Source organism: Ceratocystis lukuohia (assembly GCF_044167205.1).
Source record: "Ceratocystis lukuohia strain C4212 chromosome Unknown Supercontig6_pilon, whole genome shotgun sequence".
NCBI classification, from domain to species: domain Eukaryota; kingdom Fungi; phylum Ascomycota; class Sordariomycetes; order Microascales; family Ceratocystidaceae; genus Ceratocystis; species Ceratocystis lukuohia.
In genome coordinates this window covers 456,095-468,776 of record NW_027263525.1, presented here as the reverse complement: position 1 = coordinate 468,776, position 12,682 = coordinate 456,095, and the positions used below count along the sequence as shown (strand labels likewise).

Genomic DNA, 12,682 nt, shown 5'->3' with positions numbered 1-12,682 from the left:
TGGCGTTCATTTTGATGATTCTTTCTCTTCGACCGCCACCCCTCCTCCTCCCCCATCAAGATTTATTCAAACAGTTATATAGAAAGCTTGGCGCGTTCGTTTTGCCCATCTATCATGACATCTTCACTACAATGCCGCTAGCTAGCTATCTTTGAGGGTCACAGTGGGCATCAACGACGTCATCGTGTTGAGATTATATATTCACGCCAAACCAGAAGAAAAGATGAAAGACTCCAAAAAAAAAAAGAGAAGCTATGAAACCGCGTAACAAAGGAAATGCGTCGTGTAAAGAAAGGCGAGAAAGCAAAGGAACAAGAGAAGAATAAGTAAAATCGACCAAAGAAGGAGAGAAAAAAAAAAAAAAAAGAAACAGGAAACTCGGGGACGAGATGTGGCTTAAAAGCCTCAAGACAAAGGAAAAAAAAAAGAAGAAGGCGTAGTAGTAATCAGGCAAAGAGAACAAACAGAAATGCTATCCAGCATCCTTGAAGACAACGTAGACAGCCTGGCTCCGCATGTTGACCAGGACGACATACATATAGACGAGCGCAAGAGAAAGAAGCGAGGGACATGAAAAGAAAATAAAAGGAAGAAACCCATCTTCCAAACAGCTCATCGCACAGCGCCTTCCTCAACACCACCTAGGAACCTCCTCACGCGTCCTAGTTCTAGCTCTGCCTTCTCACTCTCCACTGCACGCAAGAGACCCTCTACTACCGAGTCAACATCGTCCACCGGCACGCCCGTGCAGAGCGACACCACTTTGCGATATTTGACCTCGGTCTCCTTGCTACGACCTTTAAGCGCCAAGACCATCTTCCGCATGACCTCCTTGCGCTCCGTTAAGGCCTTGATACGCGTCTTGAGCACAGTAGAAGATGGGAGACTTGCAGCGGCAGCAGCGGAGTTGGCATCTGAATCAGATGCCTGGGTTATTGTGCTGCTGATTTGAGCTTCCCATGATGAGATAGGATCACTTCGCCCGGCAGCCAGGGCAGAGTCGCGCGCAGAGCGAAATTGTTCATCCTCGCTGGCGTGCATGAGATTGGCAATTTGCTGGCGTGCATGGGTTTGCTTGCGGACCTTTTCTTGGATGGCGTCAAGTTTGCGCCGTGCATCGCAGAGATTGGATGACGCTGTGCGGATTTCTTTGTGTAAGCTGTCTACAGATGCTTGCTTGGACTTGATTTCCTTGTGGAAATCACTAGTGGCTTCGTTAAGGATAAGTGAAATAGCTGTTTAGCTGTTAGAGAAGGTTTCGCAGACAGGCGTGGGAGATAATACTTACAGCTCATAATCTCGTCATTGCTCTGAGTGCTCTTTTGTGAGCCAAGCAATGCCGTTGATTTGGTGTTGCCTGCAACCATAACACCAGACCCCCCGTTGCCATTAGCAGCAACATCACTAGCATCACCACCAATCCCAAAGTCAATAGGCCGCAAGCCTGATCTGTTTGGAATGTTGGGATCGGCCCCAACTTCCAGCAACTGTGAAATCACGCTTCTGTTACCGTTCTTGGCTGCGATGTTCAGGGCGCTGTCGCCTGAGTTGTCTTGGGCATTGACAATTTCAGACATGAACCTGGCAAGACCCATCTTGGGCGGTTGCTGCGATCCATTAGGTATGATGCCATTGGATTGTGTGACCTGGCTGTTTGGTACACTCCCTTGACGAACTACCCATTCCAGGAGGCTCTCGAGGTAGTAGCGGCTAGCAGCATTACGGCCTTTGACAGCACTGGTAACGGCAATCTGGTGCAACACGGTTCGGCCCTTGTTGTCTCTGATTTCAAGGGTGCATCCTAAGACGTCAAGGAGTTCGGGGAATGTGTTGAGTTCCATGGAATTTGTCACGGTGCATGCCCTCATTAAAGCAGTTTGACCAACTGCGTTTACACGAAAAGGACTAGCACCAGCGCGAATCAAAGCCCGGAGCAAAGTCATGCGTGATAGAGCAGCAGCCCAGTGCAGAACTGTGTGGCAGTGATTATCAATAGACATGTCAAGCTCTACAGGTGTCATGCCCTTGATGCTTTCTTCAATCTGCTGTTCTGAAATATTGTGGTCAAGGAAGAGGCCAAGCAGCTGGGCTTTACGGTCATCTGCCTCTTGTGAAGCTTCATATGGCAATGGAGGGAGAGGGCCGAAGCCATCCTGGCTGTCAAACTGACTAGAGAAGGAGCCATTGCTATAAGAAAAAGACTCGCCTGCTTCAATAGAGGAGACGGGGAAATTCTGGCTCTGATTCACATCTCGTCCCCCATATGAACAACTATCAGCAGGTGTCAAAGTCGAGCGAGCACGTTTGAGTGGTGGCTCTGGCATGTCTATGCTCATAGACATTGTCATTTGCTGGCTGGAATATGGTGTGTCGTGCCCACTGCCATAGTCTGAAGTAAAGCTTTGCTGCGAGTTGGTAGGGAATCCATCGCCCCCTTGGGACTTTGATGATTGTCGGGTAAAGCTAGGGGCTCTAGAAAGTGATGTTCCGGATCGATTTCGTGGGCCAGGAGAGTCGAAACGCGCCTTGTTGATAGCCGCTACTGCATGTGACGCCGTGGATGAGATATTGCGGAAGAAGGTGCCTGAAACGCCGTTTTGCCGGGTGTCTGTTGCCGTGCTGGGATTGTACATGCGCTTACGCTGGGCTGCCATGGCTTGTTCTTTTGTGGGTGTGTTGACGTCGCGGCCAGCAATAGTGCCGTCCTGGCCCATGTCGTGAGTCAAGAGAGGTCGCAGAATCTCTTCTACGCCGTAGTGTCGGCAGATATCGAGACCGCGTTCAAACTTGACCCAGGTCCCTTGGTATTTGCCATAGCCGCCTTGGACCTTTTCGTGCTCGCCAGTCTGGATCTCCTTCTCGAGAATCTTGGTGCGCTTTCCCTTGTCGATCTTGGCAACCTTGAGAATTTGGGTTGCATTCAACCAGCTATCATTTCGGCGACGCATGACGGCGATGTTGTTGACCTCCATTTCATAGACATCAACACCGGAATAAATAGCCTGGAACAAAGTGAGAATTTTGTTAGCGGGGTCTCGTTTAGTCTATTGGCATTGCCAATTCCACAAGAACGCAAACATACTTTGCACGATGGAGGGGAGGGGGGAGGAGGGAAGGTAGTGGACAAGGTAGGCAATTAGTTATTCAAGGGTTCGCATACCGAGTATATTGACGGTGCCTCGATCTGCGCTGGGTTGTTTTTAGCTAACCGGAGCTGCGCGGCGCTGGCCATGGAGGGTGGTTGTGTCACGGAGACCGCAAAACTATTAGGCTGGGATGCGGGTCTTGCAATAGAGGCACTAGTTGGTAGTTGAGGTTGAGAAGTAGAAGCACCCGGAGTCGCCATGAGTTTGAGAACGGGACCGGAAGACGAGGAACAGGATTGTTTTGGGGCTGTAGCAGGGCGTATATTGCCGGTAGCTGGTTGGAGTGGTTGCGATTGCGATTGCGATTGAGTCACAGAAGGTTGAGATGGCAGGGTAGTCGAGGCTGAAGGGGGTGCTGAAGTTACAGGTATAGAAGTGTTTGGCGAAGGTGTTGCAACCAAGACTGAGGGTGCTGGTGATGAAGGCGCTACTAAGGCTGAGGCTGCCAGGGCTGTGGCGGCAAGAGCGGTAACCTTAGAGGTCATCTCCGGGGCTGGTGAGGAGGCCGAAGCAGGTGGCTTGGCAATCGTAGACGAAGACGAAGCGGTCGAAATGGCAGGGGCTGAATCAGCCTGAGTTGAAATTGTTGATGGATGTGCGATACCTTCGGACTTTGATGGTAGTAGAGACAACGGCTGCGCAAGAGTAGCGGTAGTAGTAGGTGATGGAAGGGGGTTTTCTGTAACTACTATCGACATTGAGAGAAGCGCATTGCTTGATTGTCGAGAGTCAAGTTGGCTGGGAGAAGTAGCTGGTGGCGATGATACGAAATAGGAATTAGGGTCTAGCGATAAGCCCAAGGGATATACAAGAAAATAGGAGCAATGACAACTCCTGTCAAGAGTCAAAAAAGTAAAGCGACGCCTAAGGAAGGAGAAAACAAAAGGGCCTTTAAGCTGGCGAAGAGGCTGAATTGGGACTGTCTGGCAGCTGTGGTAACTAAGTATGTAGTCGTTCAGTGCTGGGCCTGATTTTGGGGAATCTGATTGATTACCTGGCAACGGCAAAGACAGAAGAGAAAAAAAGAAGTCCGGCTTTTGTATTTCGCGAAGCTCAAATGAACAAAGGAAGTGAGTGATAGCGAGTGAAATGAGCCCAGAAAAATGAATGCGCAACGATGGGCGTCTAGAAAGACTGAAAAGAAAGTAAAGAGAATAAAAGGCCTTTGCAGGTGAGCAATTAAAGCCTGATATTTGGGTTAAATCGCAGGCTTGGGCAAATGAAGACAGAGGAAATGTCTCGTCTAAAAAAAAGAAAAAAAGACGATAAATGATGAGAGAGTTTTCTCGCTTTCTTTGCCCTGGTAACAGGATTCGCTCGCAGCGTAGTTTGTAGAGGAGAAAGTCACTAGTATCAGGCTCGAGTCTTTCTGAAATGGCAAATTCAATTAAACCAAGACGTGTCGTTTTCGTGGCACTGGCGAGGCTGAAGAAAACAAAGCGTGTCTTTTGCCCTTAGCGTGACGCGTCTTTTAGTGCGCCTCGCCTTCACCCGCTTCACCTACTCAGCTACTCAGGATCATGACGCCACAATTCTGGTGTGGCTAAATGAAACAAGATACTTTGTGGCGCCTGCTTCACGTTTTTTTCTGTGTAACCGTTGCACCTAGGTAGGGGTCCCCGAGCAAGGGCCGTTATAAAGCTATCACATCACCAGGAGCTAACAGAGTTTGAACTGAGCGCTCCTTGACACTCGTTTGTCCCTTCCCCTATCAATTGGACGTAAATCCGCCAGCTCGTCTTTCCTGATCGGCACCCCCAAACCTCATACTTTTCTTCCAACCCCACCCCTGCCATGTCCTTCCAAATACCACTCCAAAAGCCAATCCAAAAACTCCACCTCTACAGGCACCTCCTTCGTGAAGCCTCATACCTGCCTCGACCCTGTCGTCAGTACGTGCGTGGGCAGATTTTCCACAAGTTTCGCATCAACCAATTCCGTGAAACCCGTGTCGATGAACATATTGATGATGGCTACTCAGCTCTGCGTACTATGCGTGCAGCCAACGCCGGCCAACTCGACCGTATGTACCGTATTGCCCTCCTAACGTTTGGTCGCATTGGCGAGCACCGCGTTCGGCGGATCAATTCTTTTATGAGGCCGGATGGTCCACGCAATGCTGAAGAGGTTGAAGAGCAGCTAACGCGGGAGATGCTCAAGTTCAAAAACGGGCAGTTTGGCCCTAAGCGCACGCACATCCTCAACCAGTGGCCTCTAAATAAACTCACTGAATACATCAAGACCCAAATGGATCAGCAGCGTTCTGTCCCCAAAGTCATGTGGCCTAAAGCCACAATCACAAAAGCAACTCCCACCACCAACGTAGTCCCTGAGCTTTCTATTTGGGGCACCCCACTCAGCGCAAATGGTCAAAGATACCGCACGGCAGCGTGGTGGCGGCGGACAAAGGAGAAGATCATTCCGCCTATGACAGAGACGCGATTTTCGCGATTAAGAGATCTAGCCTGCGGCATCGACGATGGCAAGCCGCTCGAGGTGACCCCACGCCGGGCCATTGACCAGAGATACCTTGCAAAACTCAATGGCCAACGTGAGACTGAATGGGAGTTCGGTAATGATATCAGGGCCTCGACTGCTCTAGTTGAGCGCCAGAAGTCGCGGCCATTCATCAAGCGATCTGGTTTGATAGACGATTCTCCTTGGAGAGTTGAAAGATGGTCTCCTCTAACGGCTCGGAATCTCCAGCGCATTTTCCTTTTCGTATATAACTCGGCATCTATATCAAAGCTTGATCCAGTCACCCTGGAGCGTACGACTACCTGGGGTAAGGTGCAAGTAGAATTTAAGAACGCAACGTCAAAGCACGATGCCCTATTTAGTGGTGTAGACAAGATCACTGGTCTACCTCCAGGCCATCAAAAGCAGCGTTACGTTGAAAGTTTCCTTGCTGCGCCTAAAGTCAAAAAGCGAACCTAAGCGGCAGCATACTGATTTAGCGGAACGCAGCAAAAAGCACTTGTTGTTACGACTTCATGAGCACCTCGTTATCCACGCCCATTCAAGTTTAGTAATCCATTAATCTAGCCCCAGTAATTTCATAAAGCTGATGCTCAGATTATCCTGCTTTGGAGTCATCCTCTCGGGTTACCCACCACCCATCTCCACGTCGCCATTGCACTTGTCAGCTCTGCTAGCAGCCTCTTGCCCCAGACCTTCCTAGGGTATGCAGGTCGGACAAGCAGGTGCTGAAGGCAGATTCCATACTTGACACGCCATGTGCTATTAGCTGTACAACTAGAGTGCTGCTTTGTCGTTTTCACGAAAGACTAGGTAGCGAGCTAGACGTGTGGAGGTGGCGGGTTTAATGCAATCGAGGCCTTGCTGGGTTTGAGGCAAGTCTAGAGAATCAAAGGTAGGAGTGGCCAGAAGCTTCCGCTCAGTTGTCTCCGAGGCGTTTGGCTCTTTCTTGCAGTCGGCCAATTTCTATAGCATGGCTCCGGACGTCTGGGATGGTCTCTACCATTATGTATTTTATACCAAATCAACAGTTGGCGTTCAGCTGAGGATTAAGTGGGAATAGTTGTGGCTTGTTTATATAAAATGAAACATGGTGAGCAGTACGCCTGATCAGATAAGTCATTTAGGTATATTTATGCATGGCAACTATTCAGATGATTCAGTAATATAGTTTATTCATTAGGCCCTGGACTCGACTGTGACCAAATACAGCAGAACCCATCGTCAAACACAGGCTCTTCCGGGCGAAGAAGGGAGAGAAGGACTCGGGAAGGAAAAGGCCAGTAGTGATCAGATTAGGAGGACACTTGTCGTATCTGTTGTTTGATTCGCATTGATTTCAGACTATTTTTGCTAGTGTTAGAACAACGTAGGACAAACTTCGCCTCCGCACTTTTAATTACAATGCAAGCCCCAGCATCTCGATTCCCTATGTTGATTAAATATTTTCCCTTGTAACATCAAAAGATACCATTAGCGAACACCCTCACGGCCATTGCTGCCGCGACTAAGCAAGCCGTCAGAACCTTAATGTCAGCCATACCAAGACGAACAGATGCGGAAACACTTGGAGAGCTTGGCGCAAGCCCAGACGTCATTGTGTCGGTGCTCGGTGTCTCAGTGTCCGTTGTTACGATGCTTTCTGCGGCTTCGCCAGTTGTGGTTGCGTGAGGTTGTTGAGTACGGTTCTTAGGGTTTACCTCAGTCAAAAACGTTCCAACAAAAGTGGTGGTAGTGGAAGTGAGTGGCGAAGATGTGGCGTTTGGCGAATCAGTGACGAATCCAGAGTTGGATGCTGTAATGCCTGTTGGAACAGTGGTACCAGTAGACACCCAAGAAGCCGTCGAGTTGGATACTAGAGCCTCACTGCAAACTCTCTGCTTTAACTCATCAACAGCTGTCATCATTCACATGTTAGTGGTATGTTTCCCCCACTGAGGCCATAGCTTGCGACTTACTAATGGTGCTGGGCGACCCAATGCAGCCTTCAATCAAACAGCTGGTGTACTGCGCTCTGAAGTCAATATCCCACACACGACAAAGACATGGGAAATCATCTGAGCTGCAACCGATCAACTGTGCAGTCTGTTGGTAGCAGCGAGCGCTGCATGGCGCTAGACCAAATACATCCTCCGAGGACTGGGCAATGGCCGCGGATGCAAAGACAGCTGCAGTAGCAGCAAGCTTGGGTGTGTGCATTTTTCAAATGGCAACGTATAGCTTTCAGTGGCGACTATAGGAAATTCAGTTTCGATGTTTGATTGAAATTGGCAGAATTGCAGAGTTTTCCAAAACTAGTGCTACAAGTATTTATTCTTTTGTTGCTTGCTAGATAGGTGGGTTGGTATCTGCTCATGCTATTGTTCATTTTTCTGCTGCAGATGAAAGGCGTCAGCAGAGCTAATGGCACATGATTGTGGTAACCTGACAACCGGGCTGGTCACACGATTTGCACTTCGTCGTAATGTTGGTTTGTTGCTACATTCCCTCACAAACATTGAATAATGTGAGCATGAGTCACAGCGCCTAGCCACTAGGGAAAAAGGAATGCTGGGATGAAACGATGACCGTGATGTTGGAGAAGATGTTTGCCAGCTTAGGAATGCAAGTTTTCTTTAGGGTTTTGTCCCGTGATAGTGATGCGGATGTACTAGGGTTAGCTGTACCAGTTAACTATTTATTTTTATCAATGCTTAGACTATGACAAGGAAAATCGGTGAACAACATGAGCATCGAAAATGAAAATTTAGAATATGGCTTCCCGATTCGTGTTTTTATTTAAGTAGGATATTAGGTTTTAGGTGCTACTATTCGAGCACTATGCCGGAGCTTAGTCAGTGATGGAGACGCCTCTTTAGAAATATATATTTGAGCCTTTACCCTTTTTGTCACAATAGACATGATCGTACCCAGCGCTAGAGACCTTGCCTGAAACGCACAGCAGGCTATGAGCTAGAAATACCAGACTGCCAAATACATCATTCTAGTAGCTATTCTTCTTATGGCAGTTACACTGTCGGGGTCTTTGGCTTTTTCTATCCGCCGCTGTGCTAATAGAAGGCGCGTTTGCACTGTCGGCAGTCACCTTCCTCTATATCAGTCTTTTATCAATTTATAACCAAAAGGTCCCAGACAGTCCCTCTACCGAATCTTTCAACGTTCTATTGGCTTACGTTCTACTCCTAGGACTCTCCGCCTAGATTTCTCTCATACAAATGCTATACCCCTTTGGTTCCGTCTCTTGCCCGCTCTACTCAGCACTCCTCTATCTCTGCCCGAGTCTCGGCCCACTCTCAGCCCAGCTGGCCGCGCCTGGCAGGTCAGCGGCCTATGGCTCCTTACCCCCGGGCCAACTCGAAATGAAAGGCAAAACAGAGGCTATTTCATTTTCTAGATTCCGGCTAGTCCTGTACAGTGTATTCTTTTGTCTCACGCTCTCCCCATCTTGTGTTCAAGTTGTGTTTGCTTTGGATGCTCAAGGCTTATTCTTTATGCTTAGATATTCAGAACGTTACATGCTGTATTTAAATAGATAAATGTTTCGTTTCATCTCATTCGAGTTAACCTTAAAAAAAGCCCCAGTAATTGGTGTGATTGAAAATGAATAAAAGACTTGCAGTGTAATGTCCAATGCGCATTTAGATACACATTGCAGTGTACACAAGACTATATACAAGAAAGTAAAGTAGGGGGGGAGGGTTAGATTCGTGCATATCCAAAACGCCGGCCACAAAAAAAAGAACCAAAGGCCGTTACAACGAGCTAAACAAAGAAACAAGGAAAGGCAGTTACGGGAAAAGGCGAATCAAGGTTAAGACAAAATATTCAAATAGCCCTAGAGATAGACGACAATTTGCTTTTGGCAGCTACCTTGTACGCTTGTATGTATCGTCATGCACAAAAGTACAATGTGACAAAAAAATATAAACCACAAAAAAGAAAAAAAAATGGGTCAGAAAGAAGGAAAAACAGAGCAAGGCTTAGAATGTCTTGACTGTAGGAGCGGCCATGGCTTTTTGCCGGCGATATCTTGCCGCATACATGAAGCGCTCGTATGTGCCAAAGCCATACACTGCAAACCCAATCAGCATCCAGCCACCGGTAATTCCCAGCCCAATGGGATATACCATTAGCTGCATGCCAGGCAGCACAAAGGCCACAGTGCCGTTGGCTAGTTCAGCATGCACGGCCTCAACGGCCCACATGGCTAGCGACAAATCAGACATCACCACCTCACGAGAGAAAATGCCACTGACAAACAAAGCCTCGTTGGAGGAAACATTCGTCTGGATAACTCCGGTAGCACCAGCGGCATTAAGAGTAAGGATAGGCATGACAAGGGCTTCTAGAGAGGCACTGTGAAAAAAATAGGGTCAGAAACACTTCTAAGTCGTATGGCTTGAAAAGGAAAAAAAAAAAAAGAAAGACTTACAGTGACATGTCAGGTGTCATCCGTGAAGGGTCAATCTGACCGACAAGCATGTACTGCTTGAGCAGCGGGACCTCGTTTGCACGACGCTCTATCGAAATATCCCGCTTAGTTAATGACTCCAGTTCGGCTGACCTGGGCACATTGGAGGTTGAGCCTGGTGTAATGGTAGTGCTGGCATTTGTCGTTTTATTCAAAACATCCACGGTAGACACAAAAGCACCGTCATAGCTCAGCTGGACTTGGATATTTGACGGCAGCACAGCGGCAAATTCTCCAGACGGATCAGAGATCTTGTACAGACGTAGATCGGCCTGGAAGACGCCGGAAGTCATATTCAGCGCCGGAAGGTTATAGCAAATGCCAGTGCCGGACGGATTTGAAGCAGCGGGGGTAGACGAAAGGGCTTTTTGGCAAGCCTGCTCTGTTGTGCGTTGCCAGATCTCCATGTTGACTGTGCCGTCCGGATTAAGTGGCACTTCGGAGATGTCGCGATCAGAGGCCTTTGTTGAGCCTTTGTTACTGACATCGTTGAGATCTGTGCCATTATTTAGACCAAGGCTGGATTTGGTGCTGGAAAATGATACTTCGGCTGCTTTGCGCATCTTGACGATTTCGCCGTAGTTGGCGACGGTGGCTTCGGAAGCTGATAAACGCAATATGCCAGAGGAGTCAATGCCCAGGGGAGAATTGACGATATCGCCAGCTCGAACGATGACGGCTGCGACCAAAGCCAGGGCCAAAGCCAAATTGGAGAACATTCTGCTAGTAGACAAAGATGGATAGAGTTTTTGCTGGGGTTGGTTGAAACAGACAGACAACCTTGGCTGGGCTGTTGGGCGTTGTCTCTGTGAAGTTATCTCAGTGCGAATTATATGAGCAAGAAGCAACCACGAAAGAAGCCACAGCAGAGTGATGGAAATGCGCAATGGAAAAAAAAAATTAAAAAAAAAGAAAAATAATTAATAAATAAAAAAAGGCCGACCGGCGGTTGTGAGAAGAGAAGAAAAAAAAAAAGGATTAGAAATGAACAAGAAGAGAAGAGAAACTGGAGAGCAGTTCTGGTTCCGCACAGCGAAGACGGCTGGGGAGAGGAAGAACGAAGAAAAGAAAGAAGAGAAGGAGAAAAAGAATGAAGCAGACGAGGTGATCAGGGCAAGCTAGGAAGAAGTACTAGCCCGGATCGCGATGCCAGAGAAGGGCAGCCGAGGGAGCCCGAATGAGAGAAGCGGTTATGGTGCCAGTGAACACAAGAAACAAATATGCCACTAGGTTCCACGCAAGAAGCATAAACAATAACGGCTATCAATCCGACGATGAACCAAAGGCGAAGGCAGCAAAACAAAGCAGACGCTGGGCGTGTGTCGGGTTGTCGATCATGAGTTAGGGAGCAGTTAGGGAACGGCGGTCAGCTAAGAGAAGCGGCAAACAAAAGCGGAGAAACAAGAAAAGGAGAGCAGAATGTGGGTGCCAAGATAAGGAGGATGGCAGGTTGTACGGCAGCAGTATACTGGCAGTGGTGATGGTTGATAACGAGTGTCGTTGGGGGTTAGTATATATGTGCAGGTGGTGCGATGCTAATGTGGCGGTTGCATGCAAAATTCGAGACAGAATTTTATAGTTACGGGAACACGGGAAGGACGAAGACGAAGATGAAGATACAAGAGAGCGTGAATATGATGAAAAGGACAGTGAATTCAAGGAAGACAAGATGGCTGGTAAACGAGCGTTGGGAGGAAAAAGAAGGCTGAGCCAAAGGAAGATGGAGATGCCTGAAGAACCTAAGGAAAATAGAAGGGTAGAATGAAAAGCAGCGACAGACACAGAGACAGCTAGAGATGAAGGAATGCTGAGGAAAAAGAACGGACGAAAAGTCTGGTGAGACCAAGAAACCAAGTCCAAGGAACCAGCCCAGCCAAACAGAAGCAAAATAGAGCACGCACGGTTAGTGAGTCTATGTTCCAGGGATAGGAGGCGGACATGGATTGGTAGGCTTGCTGTTACAGGGCACAGGGGACAAGACAAGGAAAAAAGGACATGGGCAGTGCCAAACAGGTTCTCCCGTCTTCTGGAGTCCTCCCTATCCATCTCTTTATCATGCCTGCATGGCCTGAAAGTGGCCCCACCAATAGACTTGATCAGGCGGTCAAACTCTGCTTCTTGGCTTCTTGGCTTCTTGGCTTCTTGACTTCTTGACTCGTTGTCCTGTCATTCCTGTCTATAGACTCTGAACAAACTGATCGGAGCCCAAGATAGCCCGTGTCCCTTTGCTGGCTGTCACCATAACCTCGGGGGTTTTTTTTTTCTAATATTCAGGAAAAAAGGAGACAAGGGAGCGCGAGGAGGAGAGAACTGAGAAAAGATCGAGAGAAGCTTGTACTTCTGTCACAAGGCATGTTGCGGCCGACAGGCGGGCAGAAAGCGGGCCGACCTTAGGGAAGGGCTGAGAAAACGTGGGTACAGTACTATAGTAGCAACAGTAGCAGTGGCAGCAGTGGCAGCAGTTTCCAACCTCACTGCTGGCCAGTATCTTGGTCCTTTCGCCAGCCATTATTCTTTTCCTTTACTTCTCCGCCTCGCTTAGAGTACATTTTGGCATATGCTTGCTGAAGCCAATATAACTTCCTTC

The 12,682-nt window shown here is 48.3% G+C and overlaps 4 protein-coding genes across 4 annotated transcripts; 1 reads left to right on the top strand and 3 right to left on the bottom strand.

Moving 5' to 3' along the window:
• Positions 1–612: 612 nt before the first annotated feature.
• HOO65_060128 (Regulatory protein SWI6) lies at positions 613–3,844 on the bottom strand (the record flags this gene model as incomplete). Its single annotated transcript, XM_071003652.1, has 3 exons — positions 613–1,235; positions 1,289–3,002; positions 3,161–3,844. 3 exons carry the CDS (start codon positions 3,842–3,844, stop codon positions 613–615), a joined length of 3,021 nt encoding a protein of 1,006 aa, XP_070857478.1.
• A 1,096-nt stretch (positions 3,845–4,940) lies between these two features.
• On the top strand, positions 4,941–6,083 carry HOO65_060127 (uncharacterized protein; the record flags this gene model as incomplete). The annotated part of the gene is made up of 1 exon (XM_071001062.1): positions 4,941–6,083. One exon carries the CDS (start codon positions 4,941–4,943, stop codon positions 6,081–6,083), a length of 1,143 nt encoding a protein of 380 aa, XP_070857477.1.
• Positions 6,084–7,084: 1,001 nt separating this feature from the next.
• HOO65_060126 (uncharacterized protein) lies at positions 7,085–7,823 on the bottom strand (the record flags this gene model as incomplete). The annotated part of the gene is made up of 2 exons (XM_071004052.1): positions 7,085–7,521; positions 7,583–7,823. The coding sequence occupies 2 exons, from the start codon at positions 7,821–7,823 to the stop codon at positions 7,085–7,087; spliced, it is 678 nt and encodes a 225-aa protein (XP_070857476.1).
• Positions 7,824–9,604: 1,781 nt separating this feature from the next.
• HOO65_060125 (uncharacterized protein) lies at positions 9,605–10,814 on the bottom strand (the record flags this gene model as incomplete). The annotated part of the gene is made up of 2 exons (XM_071003937.1): positions 9,605–9,980; positions 10,057–10,814. 2 exons carry the CDS (start codon positions 10,812–10,814, stop codon positions 9,605–9,607), a joined length of 1,134 nt encoding a protein of 377 aa, XP_070857475.1.
• Between the last annotated feature and the right edge of the window lie 1,868 nt (positions 10,815–12,682).